Raw genomic sequence first — 27,990 nt, 5'->3', positions numbered from 1 at the left:
TGAGTCACAGGGAATGTGGGGGATGTTACAGCTCAGAGCGCCACTGAATCATCAACGTTTTTCGGCACACCCCAGCATACCCCAATCTTCCCCAATCTTCAATGGCATGTCATGTCTGTTTTCTGTGAATGGAGAGAAAGCGAGGGAGACAGAGAGAATGTGCTCGTATATGTGGTGATAGAAAGAGTTGCGTTCTATAAGGTAGGGATGCTAAATTAATTGAATAAATAATAAGTCACAATTACAGCTGCTGCAATTAACTTGTAAGAAAGAAAAAGTGTCAATTACAGCATTCCATTTAGGTCTGCTCATGTTGCATCAAAATGTACTATTTACAATGTTTGTTTTTGCAGAGGTTGCATCCTTTGTCTTTGATTTGCTATAAAACAGCAATAAAGTCATTTAGGAGCACAGTTCTCAGCTTGTTTGGGATGTGTTGAATACATAATACATATATATATATATATATATATATATATATATATATATATATGTATATAATTATTATAATTTTTTTCACATGTGTGCAACCCTATTAAGAGGTACATTTAATCTTTATATTGAGCAGGAGGACTTTTTATAATTCAAAAGGCAGGGTGTGGCTCTATCATGGGACAACTGTGCATGTGCGTTTGAAAGAGAGACTATATTTAGGCATACAATAAAAAACAACAGATGGTTATCATTCTAGGAGGGAAGAAAATGCTGACATAGGTGGGACTGTAGTACTAAAGGGAGGGCCGATGTGTTTGCCAAGTCAAAACACAAACCGGTAATGTAGAAGTGACATCTCGAGTAAGATATTTGTAGTCTCTGTAATTAATGGAAGCAGGACACTTGGGATGTTGTGTTACTGTTCAAATGGGCATGGGAAAGGAGAGTTTAAAACGTTATGTTGGCTGGATGCTTAGACCTTCAAGTGTTACATTTTATTGAGTTTGGTAAAGTTAGATTGTGTAATATAATGTAGCTTCTAGTTACACACCACATTTCATGGCTCCAGGCTATAAATTTAAGGGAGCTTTAGATAAATATTTCCTTTTAGCCAAGGGAAAATTAAACAAAGTAAAGAATAGGACAAGTGCAAATGTCTTAGTATCTAGGCTATGTGTAGATACAAACTCAATTTTATAAATTTAGTTTGACAGCTACATAAGTAATATGGATTTGGATGCCATTGATTTTGAAGGTCAAAGACTCAAGTACAATATCAATATTAGTAAAACAACTTTAAGCAAGTTTAAATGGCCTGGAAGTTATCTTTTAGTATTTCAACTTTAAAGGTTTAAGAGGGTTACAATGTCTAATTTTGAATAACTTTAAAATTAATTAATAGAGGTAAAATAAGGAATTAGAAGGCAGTATAAGAAGCTGCACAGCTTGAGTAGCCAATAGATAAATTTGGCATAGAATGTTCTTCTAATGAACTGTAATTTTTAAAGAAATTAACTTAAAAAAAATTTAAAAAAATTGTTCAGGTTTTGAGTTCTAATTGACTTAACACAAATTAATAAAAACTCAGTGAAACCCCCAGAAAAAACAATTAGCATGGCTTGCTTTTTTTTTTATTAAAAACAATTCAACAATCAACCCAAAGCAGTTCTGTTGTTACATGGCAAATAAATTCAAAAGGATCAAGTGTAAACTTACAACAATGTAGTAAAATATTCTGATAATTCTTTAATGTGGAGGTTTGATATGAAAGGTTTTCCCATCAGTTATTTATGTAATTATCAATATTCACAGCTATATATATATATATATATATATATATATATATATATATATATATATATATATATATATATATGAGATAGATAGACAGATAGATAGATAGATAGATAGATATGTGTGTGTGTCAGATTCAACGCAATCAATTGAAGTCATGAACTCTGAAACAGAAAAGACATTCATAAAAAGAAAACAGACAGAATATGCTCACTAAACTACAGAATCCTTTTTTAAAACATATTTAAAGAGACGTCCTTTACAATGATATGAAGATTAAATTAAGATTGCTTCATTTCAAACTTAGGCACATAGTTTGTTAATATCTGAGGCTTTAGAGAGACAGGAAGTCTTCCTGGCAAACATTGTGAAACCCACACAAACTGAGGCTGAGCAGGGACACCAAAAGTAGCCAGTGCTCCATACAAGTGCTTTTTTTTTGTGTGTGTGTGTAAACTAAAACATTGAGGACTAAAAGAACCGTATCCATAGCTGGAGCCCATCTCTTCAATCAGAAAGTCAAATCTAGTTCATCTTGATAACACCACCACCATCAACCACCCCAATATAAGACCCCACATACCAGCTGTTCTGGAAGATAAATATACATTTCTTTGTGTTAGATGCTTCTTTTTTTAAACAATAATAGGTTCTTTGGCATAAATACCCATCTCTCTCAATCTTTAACCCACTACAATAAAGTGAAATTGAAAAAATTGTCACAGACCTGAATGACCCATCAAGAAATGAAAATCATAAATTACTTTTACAATATTAAAAAAAAAACAAATTATGCATTGGCTACAAACCAGAAAAAAAAAGAAATAATAAAATATACTATTAATACATTAACATTGATTAGAACTAAGAAAAGTCTTTCCCTGATCTGCAAAATGGCAACAAATCTGTCTATGAGTCAATCATACGTTTCACTCAAGATCTACCCAAAAACATCCATGTAATCATAATAAATAATGTGTTTTAAAGCATCAAAAGTTCCATAACTGCATCCATGTCACCACTAGTGCATGTCTACCTATCACTAAGAAGGAAACCGTTTCAGTGGATAAAGTTTGATTATCAAGTTCTGCACCTTCATACTTTCCCTTAACTCATTTTAAGCCCATTCAGGTCCAATTCTATTTCAATCAAGTTATTAAACACTACAGACCCTCTCTGTCAACCAGATTAAATTGCATTGTACATGTATAAATCACCAACCAGTAATTCCACTGAAATGTGAAACTGCTTCAGTCAAGGACATTGTGGTTTATCATCGACATGGACATCAAGACTGTGTTGCATGCAGCACAACATAGTGGAATTGCTGGACGTGGTGCTCTACATTTCCTCATAACAATCTAACTTAAATGGATAGTTTACATTATTTACTCACCCTCATGGATCCTCATCCCATATGGATTTTGTATCTTCCATATAACACAAAAGGAATTATTAGGCATTCTCCCTAACACTTCCTTTTGTGCTACAAGGAAGGACAAAATCCATATGGTTTGTAAAAACATAAGAATGAGTAAATTACAGAATGTTAATTTTTGGGTGAATAACCCCTTTAATAAAATGACTCAACATTCACATCAGCTCAATAGGCTACAATCAGCCCACAGAGGGTAAACAGAGAGAGTGAAGGCCCCGTGGTTTGGATAGATATCGACATGTTGTGAGTAGTATATGTTGCTTCATTCTTGCTTGAAGTCTCGGGCCACTCTTGATGGATGACACTGCCTTGGCAGCTTTGTATATTTAGGCGGTGTGTCCAGGGAGAGATGTTTGAAAGTTTGAGTCGAGGAGAGGTGACCTGCTTTCACTTTGATCGATTGTCGTACCCACCATGGCTTTTCCAAAAAAGAAAATGAACTGGAGAGGGAAACATGAAACAGCTTACAGATGAGCAGCAGAAAATTTGGCACACCTCACTAAATTGCTCACATTGTTACAGCTGAGGTAAAACGGGTAAGGTGAGCTCAAAAACATCCTCCAGCTTTATTTCTTCCTTCCTTCTGCTGACCAGAAGTTAGCTGCAACAGAAGGTAACTTAACAGAGGCAGGAGAAAGCAATTAGAAAGCCTTGTCTAATTATTTGATTTGATTTGGAAAGAGTCCCATGGTATACGTAGTTGGTACCAAAATGACAGGAGACGTTACTGTGCCTCTCGCTTTACGATTTAGGGGTGGGTTTTCAGGAAGACAATATGTGAAGCTCTCCCACTGCAAACATCAACCACAGAAGGCTGTTCCTGAGGGCCTCTAGCAGGCTTCCCTTTCCTCATCTGCCTCTCACTTTCATCCCGCTTTCAAGGGGTCAGGGTGAGCTGCTTGGTGGATTTATTTGGGTAATTAATGGCCAGGCTGATGGCTGCAATGTTCTTCAGAGCCTGGGCATAAAACAGGAGAAAAATATAAAGAAAAGTAAATGAGTACAGCAGGAAAAAGAGGGTAAGATACATAGGAACACAAAGATAGAAAAAGAGAGAGAGAGAGAGAGAGAGAGAGAGAGAGAGAGAGAGAGAGAAAGAGAAAGAGAGGAAAGTGGAGGGAGTAAGAGAGAGTGAGAGGCAAACCATTAGGCACAACATTGTGGGCAATTTATCAAACTGTTTCACACACCTGTGGCCCTCAAAGCTTGGCAAAACACCCACACACCACATGCATGCACGCATGCACACTCACACAATTATCACACTTCAAATATGGCTGTTATGCCCATTTAAAAACTTTTTTGGCTCATAAACACAAAAACACAATTATGTTGGTGAAACACAAAACATCTTACCTCAAAATAAAACTAAATAAAACCTTTTGTATTACATGCAGAATGCTTTTTTTTTTTTTTTTTTTAAGCTAAAATGGTGATTTGGATAAATAGAGAGCATTAATCCCATCCTACACAACAAAATATGGCCCTTTACCCTCCCCTCTACCAGAGATGAACAGGATAATGTGGGATAATGTGGTTAATGACTAAATAGAGTTACCCACAGCCCACACACAAACATACTCACCATAACACATACTGTATTAAGGTTTTGAAGCAAAATGATGGTACAGGGCAGAACTCATTAATAGGCCCACATGGATTCTGTGTCACTTTAGTTCAAAAGTTCCACAGATTTCAACAGAATTCGAACTCCCTTCATTTACGGTGTTCTGCATATCTAACAGACCACTGATTTTCATTTTGTAAAGTGCATGTCTGTACTTTCGGTGCCATTAGTGTAAATCAAATGGAATTGCAAAAAATAATTATTGCTTTTTAAACAGGTTTCCCAAAAATACCCCTCCACCAACTTCCGTGGTTGGACAAACAGACAGTCCCACCCCAAACACACGCTATTGGTTGAACCACTGTTGCTGTGTCAGGCTTGTTGGGATTCTCAAACTAACCATACCAAGTGCCACGGAGGAAATTCACTCAATAGTTGTGCCACTTTTGAGATTGTTTTCAGGGCAAAAGATTACATTTCAACTGAATCTGGCGGTTTGATGCATTTCATCATGAAAGAAGAAACCCTACCCTTGAAATCAGAACACGGGTGGTCACAGGAGATGCATTTAAGCGACCAGGTGTAAACAGCGATATATCTTGCCTGACCACGTGTGATCGGATCATCCAATAAAGTTTGTAAGCAGGGTCATAGATTGCGCTTTATTCACAAAACTCTACTACTGATACTGAGTGGGCCTGCTCTTTATTCCATTTCACGCAATCAGCACGTGTTTTTATCAATATCCTTTCTCATGTTCACGTTTGTTTCACAGATACATTTGTTGCTTTGTGTTATAATAATATTTGGTTAGAGTTACCGTGTAGAATAACCATGGCAATTTTGCCACGAATCCCATTATCCATAACTGACATGAACAAAGGTTGATCCCACTTTATTTTAGAAGACTCATGGAGAAAAGAGAGAATTACTTTCTGTGAAAACAAACTTAGACTTTAAACATCATTATAAATGACAGGATCGTTCAGAGTCATTATCACTCATAAACATACACCGATCAGCCACAACATTAAAACCACCTGTCTAATATAGTGTAGGTCCCCGTCATGCCGTCAAAACAATGCCAACCAGCATCTCAAAATAACATTCTGAGACTTGATTCTTCTAGTCACAATTGTGCAGAGCGGTTATCTGAGTTACTGTAGACTTCGTCAGTTCAGACCAGTCTGGTCATTCTCTGCTGACATCTCTCATCAACAAAGCATTTCAGTCCACTAAACTGCTGCTCACTGGATGTATTTTGTTTTTGGCATCATTCGGAGTAAATTCAAGAGATGTGTGTGACAATCCCAGGAGATCAGCAGTTATAGAAATACTAAAACCAGCCCGTCTGGAACCAACAATCATCCTTGTAATTATCTAATCATCAAATTGTGTGGCAGCAGTGCAGAAAATCATGCAGATACGGGTAAAGAGCTTCAGTTTATGTTCACATCAACCATCAGAATGGTGAAAAAAATGTGATCTCCGTGATTTGGACCGTGGCATGGTTGTTGGTGTCAGAAGGTCTGGTGAGCGGCATCCAAAAACATCCAGTGAGCGGCAGTTCTGTGGATGGAAATGCCTTTTTGATGAGAAAGAGATCAACAGAGAATGGCCAGACTGGTTTGAATGGACAAAATGTATGGTAACTCAGATAAAGGTTCTGTACAATTGTGGTGAGAAGAAAATCTCAGAATGGGCTGGCACTGTTTTGGCGGCACGAGGAGGACATACACAATATTAGTCAGGTGGTTTTAATGTTGTGGCTGATAGGTGTATGTTGGGACATTTGATGCAGTCATCTATTAGGCCTTTACATTTTAAAAATATTCACCTTTACACTAAAAACTGTGGCATATTTTCCTGAGAATTAGTAGCTTTGTGGCGCAAGTTAATGCACGAAGCAGAGACACATCTCACTATGAGTGGTCAACCGACACTACTGAAAACCCTTTGTGACTTCTGGCATATATGTACTCATTTGTACATGAAAGCATTAGCTCTTGAATGTATGAATGCATTGTCTTCATATGTCGGATGTTGTTTTTCATGCGGTAATAAGGTTCAACACAAACTGTACAACCCTTTGTAGTGAAGTCGATTAGCCTTCTTTTTCTATTCTTTGATTTATAGTCAGGTATATTTATTCATAATGCCTTTTTTTGTAGAAAGACTACCTGGTTAGTTATCTGTATTTCAAAAATGTGATATATATGGGTTATTATGTTCTCAGAACAATTTTCTTGGAATAATTTCCAAACTGTTCTTAAATTTCAAGATCAAATTACTCATTAATCCAGAAATCACTTTAGTTTCTGTATTGTCACACAGTACAAACAGTACAGATGTGATGTGTGGCAGGGTGGAGGCGGGGCCGGGTCGTGATTCTGCACAACCGGTCCCTTATCAGGCTAATCAAGCCTCCGAGAGGGATAAAGGCTGACTGCAGAGGATGGAGCGGGAGAGAGAGATTGTTTACGGACATGTCCGTCATGTGTGTGTTGTTGTCTTTTGTTTAAGTTTATAATTAAAATATAATTCATATTGCCAAGCCAGTTCTCGCCTCCTCCTTTCCATTAAACTGTTACACGATGAAAACTCAAAGCGTGTCTCCTGATGAAGTAGTGTGCACACACATACAGACATGTGAAATGGGTTTGTTTACTAATGGCAGCTGTGGACTCTCTGTTCTCCATGCATTGTGTGTCAGGTTTTTGACCAATAACAGGCTACAGCTCATCCCAGTGTGCCACAGTCCCAATAGCCCGAAATGTACCTACCCTGGAGTAGGTCCCCTAAAACGGCTTTGAGGAACTATAGTTCCTTAGATGCAAAAGTGATGAAAAGTACTAGTCCTGGGCAAAATTACCTAAAAGAGGTTTTAAAAATGCCAGTGGGAAAGGCCCTAATTAATGCTGCATCATAAGATACCTAGTTTAAGACTCAATTTGAAGACAGCATCACATATATTATTTTCTGGAAATAAACCTATATTTCATTCAATTCTGAAAAATACAGATTTTTTTTTTCACAGTAAATTATATTTTGTTGTGCTGTGTGTTTTTGTGCTTAGAGTATTGTGCAACTAGCTTATCAACATTGTAACATCAATCGCTATAGAAATAAATTGCGAGTTGAGTTTTCTGTGTGTAGCGCTATTTATGTGGCATGTAGAGATTTTGCCAATGTATGCCATTCCTAATCAGTCGGTTATAACTTTACTTGATGGTTAGGATGCTGCCTTAGAAGGCAGCTCCCCAAGTAGGCAATAAGGCACTAGGTTTAAGAAGAGAGCTAATATAGATCATCTAATATCAAGAGAACTAACATATACTCTATGTAGAGGTTTGATCAAAGGTTGTCTCACCTGTGTAGTGCGCACTACCAGCTGTTCATTTGTAGTGAGAGCAAGAAGGTACTGCTGCAGAATGCCCTGATCCTGATGGACAAAGGAAAAGACATATAGTAGCTTCAGTATTCAACCAACAAAAAACATTTAACACATTTGGCCATTTTTAAAGGTCATCGACATGGACAACAAGCTTTACAAAATGCTGAACTTTTCTATAGCACTGACAAGATGCCGTTTCGAGACATAATTCAGTTCAAGGCCAGTTACGCTCCTGTTGCTCACCATGAGCTGGGATTTGGATCAGCCCCATGCTGTAGATGACAAGACTGTGAATCAAACCAGACACCATCTAAATTACCTCTGCTTCTGCTATGTAATTTCTGCTCAAACCACTTTCCTGAGGTGAGAGTAGTTGCACTATTCTAGGTAGTATAGGAACAGGATATAATGTGCATTATGTGCTTGTACACAGTCATGCACCTAATGGCAAGAATTTGCCTAAGCATGTTAAAGTGACCATTACTAAATTACTGAATTCAGTAAACTGAACAAGTAGTAATCAGGAAGTTTGGGTAACACTGCCTGCTATAAAAGCATTAGTAAAAGGCAGGAGGCTGCAAGTACAAACCTGTTTAATTTGTCTTAAAGCTGTAGAGGGTAAATGCAAATGCAATTGTGCCGCTAATGAGCTAAAAATAGTTATACATTTCCAAGTTTATAAACACTCCTACCACCCCTTTCGCAAATCTAGTCTGCCATTTTTAAGCCAAAGTAGTCCCGCCCCAATTCATACCATTAGATGAGCAGTTGTCATGTCGGGCCACTCAAACAGAGCAATGTTTTGATAGTGCCATAGAACCACATTGTTTATATTTTTCCACATTTAAGCAGATAATTGTTACTTTTAATCTTAAGGTGACTAAAAAAACCTGACCATATATGGCAGATAAAATAAGAACCATCCATCCCAATATCCTGTTCAACCTCGTGTGCCTTGTCAAACAAGCATAGCCCCCTTACTGAGAGCTCAGCCCTGATGATTTAAATGCGGGAGGAGTTTTTAATCGAGTGCTGTCAATCAGTGGCTTTGGGCAAGCCAGTCAGATTGCACTCCACTGTTAGACTGAACCGCATCTAGACATCTCAAAACACTTCATGACTGAACTTACTAAAGGTTGTGGAGAGGCTGTATCCTTATGAAAGCCTTGTTTTTGTCTTGTCAGGACACATTCTAAATCACTTCCTTTGTGAAGGAGGGGTTTTTCCTCAACCCTTGCATATGAGTGTTACAACACTCTAGGAGAGGAAGAGAGAACTTGTATGAACATCTTGTCTGTTTTTCTTCTTTCCGTCTCTCCTATCTATTTTTCTTTTCAATTTCCGACTCTAACTGTAGAGCACACATAAAACTCTGATGGAAATAAATAGTCTCTATCCTCTAATAATTTAGTGGTGCCAGAGAAAGCAACAAAATTGCTCCATAGAATTTTTAAATGTGGGGGGCAAAAATGTTGCAACAGAGAATTCATCTGTTAGTTAACATTTGTTATTTTATAATATTCTGAGGCTAATGTAGTTATGGGGTTAGTATGAGTATGAGAGCAAACATCATAATAGCTTTTAGCTTTCAAATATCTTTATTCACTGTCTCAGGAGCAAGAGTTGTTAAACATATAGCTAACAGGGTTGGGGGTTCAGGGCAAAAATGTGCGGGATGATTAGATACAGTAGGCTATTGTAATCAGATATGAGAAATACAAAATATAAATATAACCAAAGTCTATAATTAACTTAGTAATAATATTAATAAATTAATTAAACTGGATATGTTAAAAAAAAAGAAGAAAAAAAGAAAGAAAAAAACTTGTCTTGTCCCTTGTTCTATTTAAATGGCATGAAGTAATTGATTACAGTTTTATTTAATAAGTTCCAAGTCCAAATCTAGAGAAATGCCGTCATCTCTGTATGGTTGCATTATATTAGTTTTGTAGTCAATAGCCATTTTAACACAGCAAAGGTGGCACAGAATGCTGCATCTAAAGTGGGATAAAGTGGCACGACTGTTTAATGTTGCTCAGAGCTGTCATAAATGCATTTATTTACACAGCAATAACAACCGCATAAATAATGTCATGAGATTAATGTTTTACATATAAAATTATGAAAACAGAAACAAGAAATTAATTAAAATATTAAGTTATACTTTTAAATATGAAACTAAATTATTAAATATATGCTCTATCATTACAAAAACAGAGTTTAAAGCTGCACTGATGCTGCATTTTTCATTTACATAGAATTAAAGCCTTTGATTCTACGGGCTGAGGTGGGTCAGAGCAGGCTTAATTTAGTCTGGTTTTTGCATCTTTATGCAGAATTTTGAGCAGGCTTAACTCTCCTAAGACACCTTATGTAAACTTAACAGCCCAAATATTTGGAAATACGTTTCAGTCACAATGCACATTATGCAGTGCAGAGATCAGGCAATATGTAATTAATGAAATACGCTGGTTGACACTGTAACTGAAATATTCCCAAATGAATTGATATTTAATCAAATAAAAATTGGAATATAATTAAATTAAATTGGAAAATCAATGCCAATACCCAGCCCTACAAAAATGTGTAGATGTTGATTTTATTTTATTGGTTGATTTTATTTTAAAATCAGCTTTGACACCAACACTAAGCTTGTACAAAACACTGTGTAATCTAAAATAGTGACCGGCCAACTACTGCGATGTATTCTAGCAAAGCAATTATTGTGTTTTGTATTTGAGTGCATCACTTAATTTTGTGTTGACTTTAATGTTACCATACAATGATTTTTTTGTAAAAACTGACAATTGTATAGATTGAGAATTTATTTCAATGAGTTGAAATTAAATTGAAATATTTGACACACATGGATATCATGCTGTTTTTATATAGTTAGAATTTTTTTTACAAAAATGATCCTTAAAATTGTTCACCCCAAAATGAAACTTTGCCCTAAGTTGTTCCAAACTTGTATGCAATGAAAGTTAATGGTGACTGTGACTAACATTTTGCCAAACATCTCCTTTAGCATTGCACAGAAGCAGTTCATAAGGGTTTCAACTATCCATTTAAACTTATTACAGGGGGCTAATATTGCCCTTTAATATAAAAGTTAATTTCTGACACTGGTCTAAAAAAAATAAATAAATATTATAATAATAAAAAAGAAAATGGACCACTCATCTGGCTGCAAGCAAATGGCCTGAAATATTTATGGTCAGCTCTGAGAAATGCGGTGGTTGCTGCGAGGGATTGAGCCTGACAGCCCCTTTATAATGAGCCTCAACAGTGCTGAGAGCCTATTGGTGTAACCACTCAACACTCTCAGAGAATACTCACTTCATCCATTTTCCTGTCACTTCTCCAGACTAATGCTCACTTAAACATCCCATTCAAACTCACACACAACCCACTTCACATTCTTGTCCAACTGGGCTGTATAAGGATTATGACTCCGTATTGTCATAAATATTTTCCTCCCTTTCACAGGCTGACAGTGAGACAGAGCAGCCATTCTCTCAGCCATGAATCATGAAGTTTTTTTTCTGATATTACTCTATATATAGTATGCACTGTACATGTTTATCTTGGGTTTCTCTCTCAGAATGAAGTGTCTGATTATACTGTGTTCTTGAGAAACATTTGACCTACTTTGAACTTTACCAAGGAGGTGTGTTAAGGTGCGTACACACTGCCAGCGACTTTGTCGCTGCAGGTCGCCAGTGGCTGGCGGTGAAGTCGCTAGTGGGTGTTCCCACTACTGGTTGCCTAGTAACGTATATAAATGACATTCACGGATGTCATTCCATTGCTGTTGACAGCGAATCTCTTTTCTTGCCACAAAAACAAACATTTTGGAGGGAAAAGACTAAATATAAATGGAATCAGTACATAAAATTATTTATATCAAAGATGAATGAGAAACCAGGCGTGCTGTTTGCCAGAGCGGCTGTTTATCTGCGGCGAAAATGCAAATGCCGGTCTGTCTGGGTCCATAAAATCCCAGCGATCTCAGATACACATTTCCACGCAGTATTTTTCTTAAAAATGTCCTTGTACGTGGGAAGAGACATATCATAGAACACTGGAAAATTTCTAACAGCAACAATTAGCCTTTCATCCATCTTTCTGTTACTGCAGGAGCTGAGAGAGAGAGAAGGATCACGTGAGCTCTCCCGTCGTCTCTCCTATTGGCTGTTGCTTCCGTTAGTCGCTCCAAAGTTGAACTTTTCTCAACTTTGTCCCGTCGCTGGACACGCCCACATCTAGCGCCAACGATGTCGCTGGCAGTGTGTACGTACCTTTAGGGTGCTTTCACACCAGCACTTTTGGTGCGCACCCGCGATCGATTGATGTCAAAGTTCGGTTCGTTGGATAATGTGAACGCTGTTTTCCGAACTCGGGTGCACACTTGAGAGCCACATCCGGGTCTGCTTAAAAAAGTGATCTGGGGAACGGTTCATGTGAAATCCTGTATGGTTCGCTGCTTATGTGAACACAATCGTACAAAATGGCGGAAGTGAACTGCTTGTGATGACGTTAATTTACATCTTTACAGGCTCCTGATCGCAATTATTATGGTTTAATGCATTTCTCCTACCTGCTTGTGTACAAATACACCACCTTCAGAGAGCAGTTCACATTTTTCACATCTCTTGCAACGCATACGCAGGCTCATGACAGACAAAAACTAATATTCATCACATCGTTGCACATTCAGTGGAGACAAATACAAGTGTTGTTCTGTGCATGGCAAATTTTCATAGCAAAGAGACAAACTTTAATACTTCACTTAACACAGTGACGTCTTCTCAAGTTGTTACCTATAAAGTGGTAAGCAGCTGCTGATTTACTCACGTTGATGACGTAACCGGACCGTGGTTCGGACCCAAAAATGCTGATGTGAACAGACCAGCGGGGGCAGGGAGAGGAAACGAACTCTGGTTCGGTCCACGCAATCGAACCAAGTGTGAAAGCACCCTTAGTGCCCTCTAGTCTCCCTTTTTCTGCCTTTCTCTACCACACACTCAGATATACATACAACATGTTCACAAAAACTATAAAATAGGCCACAATGATAGCAGTGCTCCCATCACAGACACTCATACAAACACAGACCCTGATGCATTTTACATTGAATGAAACCTGACACAAAATATAATGAAACAAATGCTTAAAGGGATAATTCACTCAAAAATTAAAATTCTCTCATTTACTCACCCTGATGCCATCCCAGATGTGTATGACTTACTTTCTTCTACAGTACACAAATTATGATTTTTAGGAGAATATTTCAGCTCTGTAGGCCCATACAATGCAAGTGAATGGGTGCCAAAATTTAGAAGCTCCAAAATCCACATAAAGGCATCAACAAAGTAATCTATACGACTCCAGTGTTTTAATCCATATCTTCAGACACAATAATGACAGGTGTGGATGAGCAACAGGTCAAAACTTGTAACTTTTTGCTAGATATTCTCCTCCCTGCCCAGTAGGGTGCGATATGCACGAAGGATGTGAATCACCAAAAACATGTGAAATGTGATCCGTTTCTCACCCATACCCTATAGCTTCTGAAGTCATTGATTTAACCAATGGAGTCTTATGGATTACTTTTATGTTGACTTATGTGATTTTTTTTTTTTAGCTTCAAAGAATTGTTTTTTGCACCCATTTACTTGCATTGTATGGAAAAAAATTGCTGTAATTTGCTGATATATTCTTCTAAAAATCTTCATTTGAGTTCAGCAGGTGAAAGAAAGTCATACACATCTGGCATGGCATGAAGGTGTGTAAATTATGAGATATTTTTCCTTTTTGGGTAAAATAACCTTTTAATGCTATTCAGTGATTAGTTTTCCACAGTGCTATACAAATCAATATAGCCTATACTGCACATTTAAGATATAATCATTATAAAATCATTGACACAGTTCCCAACAATAAAGTCTGCAACAATAATGTCCCTATCAGCTTTTTTGGCCCCCGATACCGATCCGATATTTAAATATGAAATATCTGCCAATACCGAGTCCTGATCCGATACTTGTATTTGCCTAAATAGAGCTGCAGACTGTTTTTTGGTTTGTTTACAAAAATAACCAAGTAAATAAAGTAATTAAAAGATGCTATTGCTTAATCAGTTTTAATGCAGCTAGCATTTTTATAAAACTCAAATAAAAAAAATCAACTTCTACTTAATGGTGTAATAGCTTATTTTAACTTTAATATTCAGGTATAAAAGTAAATCACAGAGTTCTGTATGGATGAATAGAAATCTTACATACACTTACAAATGGTGTATACATCTTGACTTGATTAGTCACAACAAAAAATGTATTCTATAAAAACTAATTCAAAATTTTGCAATTCCACTTAAGTGGCGTAAACAGTTACACTTGAACAGGCCCAAGTTCAACAATAATGAAACAGTTATTAATAGTTCTGTTGTCAATATCAAAATGCCATTGTGACATACTGACAACCAGTTAAAACCATGAAAGCATCACACACCACAGAGATACATAAAAAAAAAAGAACGATATATTCATAAGCTCTAAAATTGCTCCAGTGAGAAATCATTAATATCTATGGTCTGTTTACTGTCTTTGAGTTTTGCTGTAACACAAATCACTAATTATTAAGCAAATGCATGAAGATGTGTTGTCGTTATTGAAGGTTAAACAGTTTATTAATTTTAATAGTTAAAAATATTTATTATTGGTGGTATTGTGACCAACATTAATTTGATTTAAATTAAGTGACTGATGATGAGATATTGAGAGCACCTGAAGAGTGCACTTTGATTGACACAGAGAGCACTCATGTTACAGAGAGTAAAGCAAAAAGCGCTCATGATTGCTCAAACAGTCTATATCACTCCACACCATCTGATTGTCACAACTTGCGTCATGCATCACGTATTTGCATGTTTATTTGTTGTTTAATTAGCTTTTATACCTGTTAGCAGCCTCTATATCCTCTTCCTGTTCACTGTGCAACGAGTCGGAATAACTACCAAAACGACTCAGAAAATGGCCAAATTAATATTCATACACATGTAATTCTTACACATTTTTAAAAACATACCAGCATATTCATCTCAATTACATCATGTCTGAAAGTTTAAATTTGTGAATACTTAGAATTGCCAACAACTCACCATCCATAGGCTATTCTGTCATGCTTCAAGGGCTGAGAAAGCACTCATTTCATTAGAGGAGCAGTGTATGTGTGATTGAGTACATGCTGCATAAAAGATAGTCCCCAAATCTAGGCACGATCGGCCGATTGCGGATTTAAGACGTATATCTGCGGATTTAAAACGTATATCAGCGGATTTTGATTGGTGGCCGATTGATCGTGACATCTCTACTAAATACCTCCCATAATTCTGGCCTCATTACAAATACAGTACGTTGCCATTTAGAAATGAACCAAGTTTATCAAAACAAGATGATGTATTTAATTATGAATGAAGGGCTTCCACAAAAAAGCAACCATCAAGCCATTCTGCTCCATCAGAGGCTTCCATAACCCTCTGAAGACTCTTCATCTGTATTCAGATGCTTCTGTACTTTATTATGTTAGAGCTCAGTATAGTGAGTGTGTATGCAAGCTCTGTGTTCTTATAATACTAATCTAAGATGGTATTGGCTAAAAAGTTCAGATATATCATGAGGACTCAAATTTGTTCTATTTTGAGGAAGTTCAGATCTTGTACTATGAAAAACCTTCCCCCCAGCTGCCAGTTATCAAAACCAAGCTACAATACATGGTTCATTTAGTACTTACCCAACTTACAGACATTAGACAGATGAATGCAGTTGAACACATGAACAATAATATATTACATATCAAAAACATGTTTGGTATTCAGAACCTCTGCTCATCTAGTTATGGTGAAGTAATAAGGAGAAAGCAGACTCAATAACTCTAGAAGATCTAATGATAAGAATAATATGTGGAACAATCAGCCAAACTTATGCCACTCTGCATATGCTTTCAAAAGATTCTACTATTAGGGAAGAGTGGGTGAAGTTAATTTTTTATTAAAAAAATAAACTTTATTATTTTGTGAACCTGTCACAATGTAATGCAGACTTTGCAAATAGGATATTATTGAAGGACAGGGCAAGTGACAACTATATGAGACTAAATTAGACAACAAATCTGCAGTTCACAAGTTAATGCATCAATGCCCTGGTATTCATTTCACATGCGAAAAGAATGTTTGCAAAGAAGTCTTAAAAGGCACAGCAGCAAAAACTGACCCGTTTAATTCTAAGGGTCAGAGAGGAGCTGGAAAAGGTCATGATAAACGTTTCAGCAGGATTGTCACTTCATAAATGTTCTGCTTAGAAGACATGCTTGAGGAAGGAAGAACAAGTCAGTCACTCACCATGGCCTTGGCTTCAGCGATGAAGAAGAGCTCTGTGAGAGCACGATGGAGAGGCAGGAGGACTGTGATGCTGGTGGGGTCCTGACTCAAACCGCTTTCCATAGTGCTGAAGAGCTGCCACAGCGGCCTCAGAAGTGTAAGGTCACAACCCCTGCAAACAAAAGTGAGGTTGTTGCCACTCTAAATGAGTTTGGCATTATCATTCCTCATATTCCAAGTATGTGGCCAGCTGTTCTGCCCTTTAATGATACCCATGCAAAGAGCAGGTGGGCATTTGCATGGGCTGTTTATCAACCCCTTTAACCCTTCTGACACCACAGGTCCATCTCTCTATTTCTTTATCACTCACTCTGTCTGTTGATTATGATGATGTAACTGTGTCCAATCACCATGGAATTGATGCAAATCACCTTGACATGTGACCTTGTTGCCATGAGAACAATCAAGGCAGAAAGCCACTATCAGCTGCATTATGCAAAAGCTTTGTAAATCTGGATATGATACACTCACAAAACACACAGAAAAATAGACTAGCATGTAATATAAACCCTTTCAGACGTGGTTTTGAGGAAAAAAGATGGCACAACCCTATTACGCTCTTAAAGTCTTATGAGTTTGAGATGGCATAAGGGTGAGTAAATTGTGAGAGAATTGTCATTTTTGAGTGAACTATTTCTTTAAAAGTTTTAGTCTGGAATAAAGTATTTATCAAAGTTAAAATACAGAGTGAGAGATAGAGCTCAAGAGAATACTTGAGGCTTTTTAAACTAGGCCAAGTTGCACCTGCAGTCCACAAAGTATAGAACTGACCAGACAGAACCAGTTTCTCACTAAAACCGTGGACAGTGTTTAACCACTGCTGGAAAGTGACAGCAATATGTTGGGTATAATACATTTTGTCAAACATATTTGAAAGACCTATCAGAAATGTAAGAAGAGACAAACCATTGAGACTGACACTGCAGGAGCCTCAGTAGCAGGTGAATGGCTTTCAGTCGCTGATTTCCTGTTTGACGACAGGCCACACCGACCTGCCACTCCCAGATGTCAGACAGTGGTAGGTGAGTGAGGGCCAGCTCATCAGCTAGCATCTGCTTCAATATCTCAAAACCTGTTCAGGTTTAAAAAGATAAATGCATAAAACATTAGTGATTTTGCAAACAGATAATACTCTAGATGTTACTTTAAATATATAGAATGTTAGCATCAGTCACCATTCACTTTCATTGGATGGGAAAAAAAAATGCAATAGAAGTGAAGGGTGACTTGAGGCCATCATTCTTCCTAACATCTCCTTTTGTGTTTCGAGAGGGAAATAATGTCATACAGATTTGGACCAATATGAGGGTGAGCAAATGATGACTGAATTAACAATTTTAGGTTAGTTTACATGAGGTGGGCGACAGGGTTGGGGCTGATAATTCTGTAACGGAAAATATTAAGGATCACATATGGTTTCAGTCCTGTTAAGATCCCTTAAGGACTGAATGAATGTAAATCCAGCATCAAAATGGGAGAAACAATTGTTTTGATGGCTTATTAGAGGGTACTCATGATTATCTAGCAGACATAATGATAAAAGCAGAGGCTGAAGATTAACTGTGGCTAGAAGATAGCTGTGTTATAGAAAGAGATGGCAAGAGTCAATAAATAAATGAATGAATGGAAAACATACCAGTCTGGAAGCGTCCTCGATGTCCGCCAGTCACAGTGAATTTGTACCCCCATTCTGTGTTACTCATATCAGATATAAACCTGTAGTAGAGGGTGTCCCCTAGAGGAGAGAGAGAGAGAAAACACCAGTTAAATTCTTTTCATTCACAATTGAACCTAACAGAATAATATTGTGTGCATCAGCAAAACTTTTTTATTATAATTCATTTAAAACCATTGGCACTGACTCCATCCAAACACGCCTTTTCCTCAAATTCTCACCTGGAATCTCAAAGTCTGTCCATTTCTGGTGCGAACCACTGAAAGTGTGCAGGTCCTGCAGGAAGTCACTGCTGCTGGCCATCAGGAGCTCATCACATCCTTCCTCTGTGTGACAGCGCGAGTCGAACTTCACAGACAGGAAGATCGCGCCAGGGATGTGCACTTTATCCTGACAAGAGGAATACGTACAAATGATAAGAGAGAGTCATCCAAGACAAAATTAACGGAGAAGTTGCAGTGGTCTGTTGATTCAGGTAAAAGAGACATTCGAATTCTCCTGGATCTCAGCGCACGCAGCCTTTGACACCATTGATCACAATATTCTTTTGGATTGGTTAAGAAATTGGGTGGGCCCTCAAGACACAGCCCTTGAGTGGTTCTCATCTTATCTTAAGGGGAGATCATTTTCAGTTGAGATTGGAAATCATTCTTCTGCCTCTGCTTCTATCACCTGTGGAGTACCTCAAGGCTAGATTTCGGGACCACTTTTATTCTCGTTATACATATTACCATTACAGTCCATCTTTTGTAACTATAAAATAGATTATCATTGTTATGCAGATGATATTCAGTGCTATCTGCCTTTGAACTCCACTGATAATTCAGCAATAGAATCTTTGATGGGTTGTCTTAAAGATATTAAAAGATGGATGGAGTCTAATTTTCTCAAAGTAAATGATTCTAAGACAGAAGTTTTACTTTTTGGAAAAACTGATCCTTTTAATAATTTGACTAGTCATTTAGGGCCTTTGGCCTCTAATCTTCATACAGAGGCACGCAACCTTGGTGACTCATTTTTGACTCTCATTTAAAATTTGATAAACAAATAAAGGCTGTGGTTAGAGGTGGCTTTTTCCAACTCCAACAAATATCAAGATTAAAACCTTTTTTATCTTTAAAGGATATGGAGATTGTAATCCATGCTTTTATTTCTTCTAGACTGGATTATTGTGATGCACTGTATTTAGGTGTATCTCAAGCATCACTACCTCATCTTCAGACTCTGCAAAAGGCAGCTGCAAGGCTCCTGACGGGAACTAGGAAATATGACAGTGTTAATCCGGTACTGGCTTCTCTACACTGGTTACCTGTCTCATACTTTATATTTACGAACTTCTCCATCAATATCAGACTCCAAGGACTTTAAAATAGTCTCAGAGTCTACTGTTGTGTGTTCCAAGGACTCGTCTTAAAAATATGGGTGATCGTTCTTTTTCAGTCATGGGCCCTCGCTTCTGGAATGATTTGCCAATATTGATTAGGTCTTGTCCAACCTTAGATCTTTTTAAGTCTAATATAAAGACCCACCTGTTCTCCCTAACTTATGAGTCATTGTAATGTATTGTGCACTGTCATCTTATGGTGTTATTTTATTTATACTATTTATTACATGTTGGTCAGTTTTGTACAGCACGTCAACATTTGTTGTTTATAAGTGTGCTATAGAAATAAACTTTGATTGATTGATTGATTGATTGATTGATTTGAGGAATGAAAAACTGTAGATTGAGCAGGAGAATTAATGGCAAATTCAAACGAGAGCATTATTGCCAATCATTGCTTTAATTTGGACATATTCAGGGGGTTGTGTGTAAAAAAGAAAATGGAAATCTTACCTCAAAGTTGGTGTTGTTGTCGTAGGGGTGCTTTGATTCACGGACCTGCACGGCCATTCCAGGCTCCTCCATAAATTGACATGCTGTTAGCGACAGATTACCCAGCATGCTCTGGCTGCAGCCCCTTAGAACTTTCTGCAAAATCTGAGACGCAACAAGGGAGGAAGAATCATACACATGGTTACGTACTCCTAAAATCATAATTGTGAAAGCCACTAATACAGGTGTCCGCAACCTTACGTCTGCACGCAAGAATTGGCAATCGTGGGTTGAAAATAAGAGCAAGAAATACAAATTCAAATGTATTTATTTTATCTAGTTGCCTATTTTAGAGATGTTGAATGCATGCCAAACTACATCTTGCAGTAATCACTCATCATGGCCTCACAAGCTTTTATTTTGTTATGAGCTGTAATATAGTTTGGTTTAGTTATTGTTGTTTTCTCAGAAAATAATACAATATGTATAAATGAAGATACATTACCACAAGCTTTCTTTTTAAATAAGGATCTCTGCAGAATACATCTCAAGACACATAATAATGAATCAAAATATTTAACCTACCATGCATGATTTTGAACATATCATGCACAAAACACAATGATAGTGATGAGAAGAGATTTACCTTATGTCAAAAAGGTTGCAAACATTGCACTAATTCATTGATTGTAGAGGTCAAACGATAGTAGATTTAGCTGATAATGATAACTAAGTTGGTGGAAGAGGCCGATAAACAATTCATCTGACAATTCTTTTTTGTTTTGATTTAGTTACTATGACAAGCACAGACATGGAGGCTACGGTGTCCAAAATTAACAAAATTCGAGACACAGTTTACTGTGCAACCAAAATCCCAGAAAGCATGATGATTTAGTGCATAACATGGTATTTTTTAACTATAAACAATCCCGAAACACACCAGGGACTCTTGTTTTAAATTGAAGGAGACTTGGCTCGGTGACAGTGTTTATATTTAAGTATTTACCAAATTAAGCTTTTCAAAGTCTATTTACTTACTAGATAAAGGGTTTTGTATTTATTTATATTTCAACAAATTAGGTTCAATGAGGAATAAGGTTTATTTTTCAAAAGATATGAAGATGGGTGATAGCGACGTATGTGCTGACAGGGCACATTTCCATACAGTCCCATTTTTCTTTTCATACCCTCACTTCAATTTAGAAGACTTGATTATTCAGTTTCAAAATATGCATTGAAATGCAGCTTACACTATGGATGAACATTGTCAATGATGAAAGATTCAGATCCAGGAAATTCCAACGTGATTGTTTTTATTTCACTTCTAGAGGCCATTGTTAAACTGTAGAACCAATTTGTTTTAACTGTAGAATCCTTCAGTGCCGGCCAAAGAGGAACATGAAGGAAAAACTTCATCGGCAACTATCGGCATATTTTTTTTTTGTAAAGCCAATATATTGGCCTATTGGTAAAATAGTTTCAAAAAGCAGCTATTGGCACCGATTAATTGGTAAAACCAATATATCATCTACCTCTAATTGATACATTCTAACAATACAGGTCATACACTTATAACACAGAGAGTTTACCTAAAGATCTAAAAACTCACACATTCTTTTCTATGCTCACCTTCTCCCACATTGGTCTTTCCTCTAGCTGCATGAGCATGTCCAGTATGTAGGCCATGTGAGAAGCACCACTCAGCTCCAGATCTTCCTCTCTGATGGGTGTGTCAGAAGGCCAGTCGGCAAGCAGAGTCGCCAACACGTGACGTGCGTACAGGATAGCAATGGCCTCATTCACCTTGAAAAGGTACTGTCGCACTGCCTTGTTACTGCGCGCATCTAGCTCTTTGTGCAACAGAGCTGAGCTTTTTGTGCGGCGCTGTTTGGCATAACTCAGCTGTAGGTCACTCTCAGTGTTGGTGATGAGTTTCTGTGTGACAACGTTTGTCTCTTCTGTGGCTCGTTCACACCGAGTGGGTTTAGACTGTGGGTCAAATAAGTTCAAGTGTATCAACATTAAATTTACACCTTAAAATGGGATGAGGTTTCATCTTAAACGTTTTATTTTGTGGTTTAAAATTTATTTTAATCTTACCACACAAGGCACAATGATTATATCAGTATCTACAGCCTTGGCGTTCCTCTCCTCAGAACGAGGTCTTTTAGATGGCTGCCACTTCTGTGCCAGTGTACGGATCGTCTCATCAGTTTTTATAGCGTCACCATCAAACCTGGGAGATGATGAAATGTTAGAAAAAATATTATGGGAGAGGTCGTAGTATTTAAAATCGTTCAAGTTATTTTAACCTGGACAACTTTTTTACTTAATCTAGTTTGAATAAAATGTATTGTCTTGTTCACAAATGGTATAAGAAAAGCAAAAAAAAATGTGACCATTTTCTTTAAATTTTTTGGGTTTTATTTCACTTTACGATTGTGTTCCCAGTCAAAAATGACCAGCCATAGGAAACGAATGGATTTGACTACAAAATACAGAAATATTAAGTGTTCAGGAGCATCCTAATCCTTTGGATGAGCACATACGTGTATGTACAAAGTCATTGGATATGTGCGCACACGCACGCACGCATGTGCAATGTGTGTTAAGCACCCTTATGTGCTTTGTCTTTACCTGAAAACTCTTTGACTAATCATTTTGAGACCATGTTTGGTGTTATGACTTTCAATCGGGATAATTTGCTTTAAGTTACGATATGTCATTGTCTATGTTATATGTATGTTTCAGGAAGTAATAAGGAAAAACATGACAAAAAGCAACTCATGTTAATTATATTTATGTGTCAGTGGGAATTTCATACACTAATACTCACTGCAGTTTGACCTCTTTGACCAATTTGCAAATGATGAGAACAGCACAGAATCTGATAGCTGATCCTACTAATTCTTAATTTAAGAATTAGTAGGATCAGCTACTTTTTGTGTGATTGTGCGAGCTTCAGGACATTTGTGTTAATGCCAAAGGCATACATTTTGCCAAAGGTGTGTATTTTTGGGAGAATTTGGACATTTCAACCTCAGTTTAATACATCTATAATACACTTTGTACACAAAAAAGTTACAATCAGGACCTTAAGGACAAAAATGTCCCCATTGAAACCATTAAATGTTTTAATATTTTCCACCAGATGGCGCCATTTTTCTCATATTTAGCCTATGGAGGAAATACATGCTTTTTTCCTATTTTCTGTATTATAGAGCATTGCAGGCCAATTGAATAATGATGCAGCTAAACTTTTGTGTGTGTGTCTGTTGATATGGATATCAGAGTGTTTTTTTATATGTGTACTGAGAAATTTGTGTGTGCATGTGTGTAAAAAACAACAGTGACATTATGTAAACAAACTGGCATTTAAAGGGTTAAAATCCTGAACATGAATGAATATATGGACGTTATGATCAGGACTGATGTTGGTTAAAAAAAAAATAACTAATTGAAAGTGGAAAATAATATTAATATATAATATTTTTATGGCAGTTTTTTGACACAAACATTTTTGTCCTCTAAGGACCTCTGTGTACATTTTTTTAATTGATGCACAAGGGTTAAAATAATATTATCAAAAAAGGAGCACAAAACCAGTCATAATTACTAAAAATGAGTTTGACAAAAATATGTAATGCAATATCTTGTGATAATAAATGCAATGTGAGAGATTTATAAACAATCTTAGTGGGCTGGCAATTTTTGACCACAAAACTAACACAACACAAGGGATAAAAATGATGAGTTACAGGATATACATATGTGTGTCTGCCATTAAATTAATGACAGAACTTGGTTTTGCACGGAACTGGAATGATGATTTTAAGAGCAACTCACCTCTTCTGCACCTCAAGGAAGAAGGAGTCTGTTCTCTTCATTTGGAGCTCGTACATGGCTCTCAAGATGTGCAGTGGGGCATTAAGAGCATCATGGGTAATCTAGGAGCAAGACAAAAATCAGAGCTGTAATAATCGTCCCCAGGGTCCAAAAATTAACACTCGCCAACAACATTTACCTTCATAAAAATTTCCCATCATTAGTTTATCTAGGAATTCAAAAATATGAGGGACAAAATTACTATAGGTCTTCGTGTTATGGCAAGTGAGACATATTTATGTCCGGTATGATCTTAATTTGAAAGTTACTTTTTGAACCTGATTGTTCTACTAAATCCTAGTTTTTTTATGTTCTTCTACATTCAAATGCGCTGAATTATCGGCCCCTTCTCTTCTCCTGTCCCTCACAGGCATTGAGCATCTACAATACTCAATCATTCTAAACATTCTAGATGAAGCTTATGCTATCCTGCTTCCTCCACTTATGGATTTGATGAAAGAAGAGGAACAGATGAAAGTGATATATACAGGCCCAAGACTAACAGAAGACACAAGAGAAGAAGAACCCTGACCTGGAAACAGATCTTGGTCTCCTCATCCAGTCCTTCCAGTGGATCTGGTCTGTTTGGATCAGCATCATCTGCACAGCAGCTGGAGTGATCTGAGTCATGCTCTTTCTCCTTCTCCCTCTCTCCATCTGTCTCGGTGTCTCCGTCCTCCGCCATGGAGTGAATCTCTCGCTTGGAGGAGTACAGCATGATGGAGAGGATCTCCAGGTCTCGTAGAAGCCACATCTTGCTGAAGCCTGTGCCCTTGCTGCACTTACGGACCAGGAGTTGCATTAGGCCAGAGCCTTGGATGGCTTCCTGGGCTTGATCAACACCATGCTTCTGCATGAGACAGAGGTGCTGTTTAGTCCTGGTATTAACATCAGACTTGGGTGATCTGATCACAATTGGTCAGGTTAGACAAATCACTTTTTACATAGTATTTAGCATGCATTTCAAATGCATGTCCTGTGACCAATTGTCATCGTATTTTGAAGTGGTGGATGTCTGATTTTTTTTACTACATTCATCACTCGCTATGTCAGTGTGTTAGTGCATGACAATAAAGATTTACAATAGGTGCACTCCAATTTATTTCACCATTTGCTAAATTGTAAACAGAATTTAATATTTTTTATAAAAAAAAATTTAAAACAGGTTTAAAATAATTTACACTCACATGAGATGAAGCTGCTTTATCCTACATATAGTGCTGGGTGTACATTCATGAGTGCTGCCAGGTTACCTGCCAGGATCACATGACCAGCCAAATGACTCGCTTTATCTCGATAATCTTTTGTAATTGGACACTTTCACTCACAAAAAACTGTCATGGCTGACTGTAAATAGTGCATTCAACAATGGCATTGGTAATGAGAACTTCTGTTTTTGTATACTTTTATTTATTCAGTGATGCTGAATCTATGCCACTAGGTGTCAGCACAATAGGAACACAGATAATACAGAATGCCCCTTATATTGAACTCAAAATCTCTCAAAATGTATTAGCTATACCAGTTTGTGCATGTCTGGTACATACCTTGAGTGTGTTATAGAGTCCTTTAAGAGCGAGGGAAAGCACCCAGGTTGCCTCCACAGCATCTTGAGCGCTGCTCTCCACCCCCACCTGCAGCAGGTGACTCAAGATGGAGGTGAAGTTTCTCAGGTAGCGGCTCAGGTGGGAGGAAGTCGGGCACACAGCCTGACCCTCAGATTGTCCCTCTGCATTACTGTTCTTGCTGCACTCATGTGCTTGGACTAACTGGTAGTCTTTCACTGAGAGGAATAATGGTAAACATGGATAGATCTTTTAATGCATTTTTTTTTTAAATTAGGTGTATTTGAGTGATTATGGGTGTCTGAAATGTTAATAATGCTGCATTAACAAGCAGTATCGAGAGGTAAGAATGCATAAAGGAAAGTCTAAAGTCACATTTTTGAGCAACATCATATCTAATGAGATGCCTCCAGATGTTTGCTTTTCAAAGCAGCATAGAATACATGAAAGGGGACCATGATAACCAATGATCCTACATATGTGATTCGGTGGTTGATTGAAAGAACAAATAAATAAATAAACAAGTAAATAAATAAATAAAGAGATGCATTTGCTTTGAAATGGCTTAAAATAATTTTCAGTCAAAGAAACCATCTGGCTTTTGTAGCCAAGTAGACTCAAAATGTTTAGTAAACAAAGAAAAATACTTCGTCTTAGGTAAATCTAGTTAATAATCAAGGCATGTTTTCCACGGAATAATCACAAGGAAGAATTATATTGAATAATTTTCACTAATGTGCAACAATATAAAAAATATAGAAATAAACAGCAATATCAACCCCCATGTACATTTGGAACCACTTTATATTAGAACTACAATGTACTTAACCATTTGATACAATGCACTTATTATGTACATACATGTTGTTGCATTGTAATTGTAACTACAAATGTAATTACATTAATGTACTGTTAACTTTACCCCTAACCAACTCTAACCCCAAAACCTAACTCTACCCCCTAACCCCAACCCTACCCTTACTCCTAAACGTATTAGTGTAACGGTTTTTTTTTTAATGGAAAAGTAATAGCAAAATAATGGCCAATCGCATTAAAGTCAACAAAATATTCACAACTTGCTTAACATTATATAACCAGAAAAATATTAAGTATAGTATAATATATTGCTCATCAGTACGCAGTAGTAATCAAATATTTACTTTGTTATCTCCAAAGCATTGAAAGTCAGCCAGATTACCGTACTTAAGAGGTACCTTTATAAAAAAACGGTCTGTTTAGTGCCTAGGCAGTGAAGCAGCTGCCTTCTGTTTCAGACACACCCCATGTAAATGAAGATGGCCATGAATGCGATTTTAGATTGTGCTGTTAAACGTCAAAGATTCAAGCAGCTCTGGGCAGCCAGAAGTGGTATTTTTACAGTGGAGAAAATGTGTGAATAGTGTGAAGACCCTGTTGACAGCTGTTCTCACACCTGTTCTCCTCTTTCGAGTCTTCACATCCACCACAGCAGCTCTGTTCTTCTCAGTGAAGTGTTTAAGCAGGATCATGTTGTGCTGTTCGTTGGCATTATCTATGAACACAGCTTGAGTCCCCATACAAAGCACCTAATACGAGACACATTTATCACAAGCAGCACATCTTTAAATGAAGTTATTAGAATTTGATTTTACCAGGAATTGTTTAATCAATACTACATATTACTGAAGATATCATACTATAACTTTCCACAGGCCAATAATAAATGTGTTAGCATGTGCAGGTGGCATCGTCATACCTCAGGGAAGCCCACAAGCACCAGCAGAGTGAAGAGGTTGGTTCTTTTGAGATGCTGTGGTAACTGTTGTATGCAGTGATCAGTAAAAGCTGCCACAACTACACACCACTGAGGACAAACGTTCAGGTTCTGCAAGATGTCTGCCACAGAGCATGCCCAATCCAAACCGATACGGCTTACAAAACACAAATAAACATGTGATAATTATTATCTGGAATCCATAAATGGGATCAAGCACCATGACTCCTATGTGTCACAAGCATGTATGCACCACAGTTCCAACTATACAGTACTATTTAGTGATATTATACATTATATATTATATATTTCCCATATAATACAGTATTCTAATAAACTACCTGTCCAGACACACTGCACCCAGACTGAAGAGCAACTGAGTAGTCTTCCAGCCCTGAACATCAAAAGTTGCTCCTTCACCAAGGGCGAGTAGTTCAAATTTGTCAGTGAGTGCCTCTGCAACTGCTGCATCAGCCTCTGCAGGTGAGATCCTTAACAGAAGCTGTCCCAGAAGACCTAGTGTCAGGTGGTACGTTTCATTCAGACAGCCAGCGTTGGAGATGACCACTCTGAACAGCAGTGGCAGGATAGGGCTCAGGCTGGACAAAGAGAGTGTGCTGCCCTATATGGGTTAAAGGCCACAGATTAAAAATGTATATTAGTATATTCAGTGTTTCTAAGGAGGTTTGTAAAAGTAATGTAAGACAAACATGTGAAAAAATGTGAAAT

General features: G+C 37.3%; 1 protein-coding gene across 3 annotated transcripts in view; it reads right to left on the bottom strand.

Annotated features, from left to right (window-relative positions):
* Positions 1 to 1,554: 1,554 nt before the first annotated feature.
* The window catches only part of LOC127642899 (zinc finger ZZ-type and EF-hand domain-containing protein 1-like), a 65,977-nt gene continuing 39,541 nt past the window's right edge, over positions 1,555 to 27,990 (bottom strand). For all 3 annotated transcript variants that reach the window (XM_052125336.1, XM_052125337.1, XM_052125338.1), the window contains exons 40-54: positions 27,603 to 27,883; positions 27,244 to 27,418; positions 26,941 to 27,073; positions 25,491 to 25,726; positions 24,476 to 24,793; positions 23,905 to 24,005; positions 22,159 to 22,294; positions 21,688 to 22,047; positions 20,080 to 20,223; positions 18,464 to 18,632; positions 18,204 to 18,302; positions 17,474 to 17,639; positions 16,529 to 16,679; positions 8,104 to 8,175; positions 1,555 to 4,124 (exon numbers count right to left, since the gene is read on the bottom strand). In XM_052125336.1, coding sequence (XP_051981296.1) covers positions 4,044 to 4,124; positions 8,104 to 8,175; positions 16,529 to 16,679; positions 17,474 to 17,639; positions 18,204 to 18,302; positions 18,464 to 18,632; positions 20,080 to 20,223; positions 21,688 to 22,047; positions 22,159 to 22,294; positions 23,905 to 24,005; positions 24,476 to 24,793; positions 25,491 to 25,726; positions 26,941 to 27,073; positions 27,244 to 27,418; positions 27,603 to 27,883 — 2,622 coding nt within the window. In that variant the 3' untranslated portion in view covers positions 1,555 to 4,043. The remainder of the gene's footprint in view (positions 4,125 to 8,103; positions 8,176 to 16,528; positions 16,680 to 17,473; positions 17,640 to 18,203; positions 18,303 to 18,463; positions 18,633 to 20,079; positions 20,224 to 21,687; positions 22,048 to 22,158; positions 22,295 to 23,904; positions 24,006 to 24,475; positions 24,794 to 25,490; positions 25,727 to 26,940; positions 27,074 to 27,243; positions 27,419 to 27,602; positions 27,884 to 27,990) is intronic.

Source organism: Xyrauchen texanus, chromosome 4, assembly GCF_025860055.1.
Source record: "Xyrauchen texanus isolate HMW12.3.18 chromosome 4, RBS_HiC_50CHRs, whole genome shotgun sequence".
Lineage (NCBI taxonomy): Eukaryota > Metazoa > Chordata > Actinopteri > Cypriniformes > Catostomidae > Xyrauchen > Xyrauchen texanus.
The sequence above is the reverse complement of the archived record's forward strand: the minus strand, read 5'-3'. Positions and strand labels throughout refer to the sequence as shown.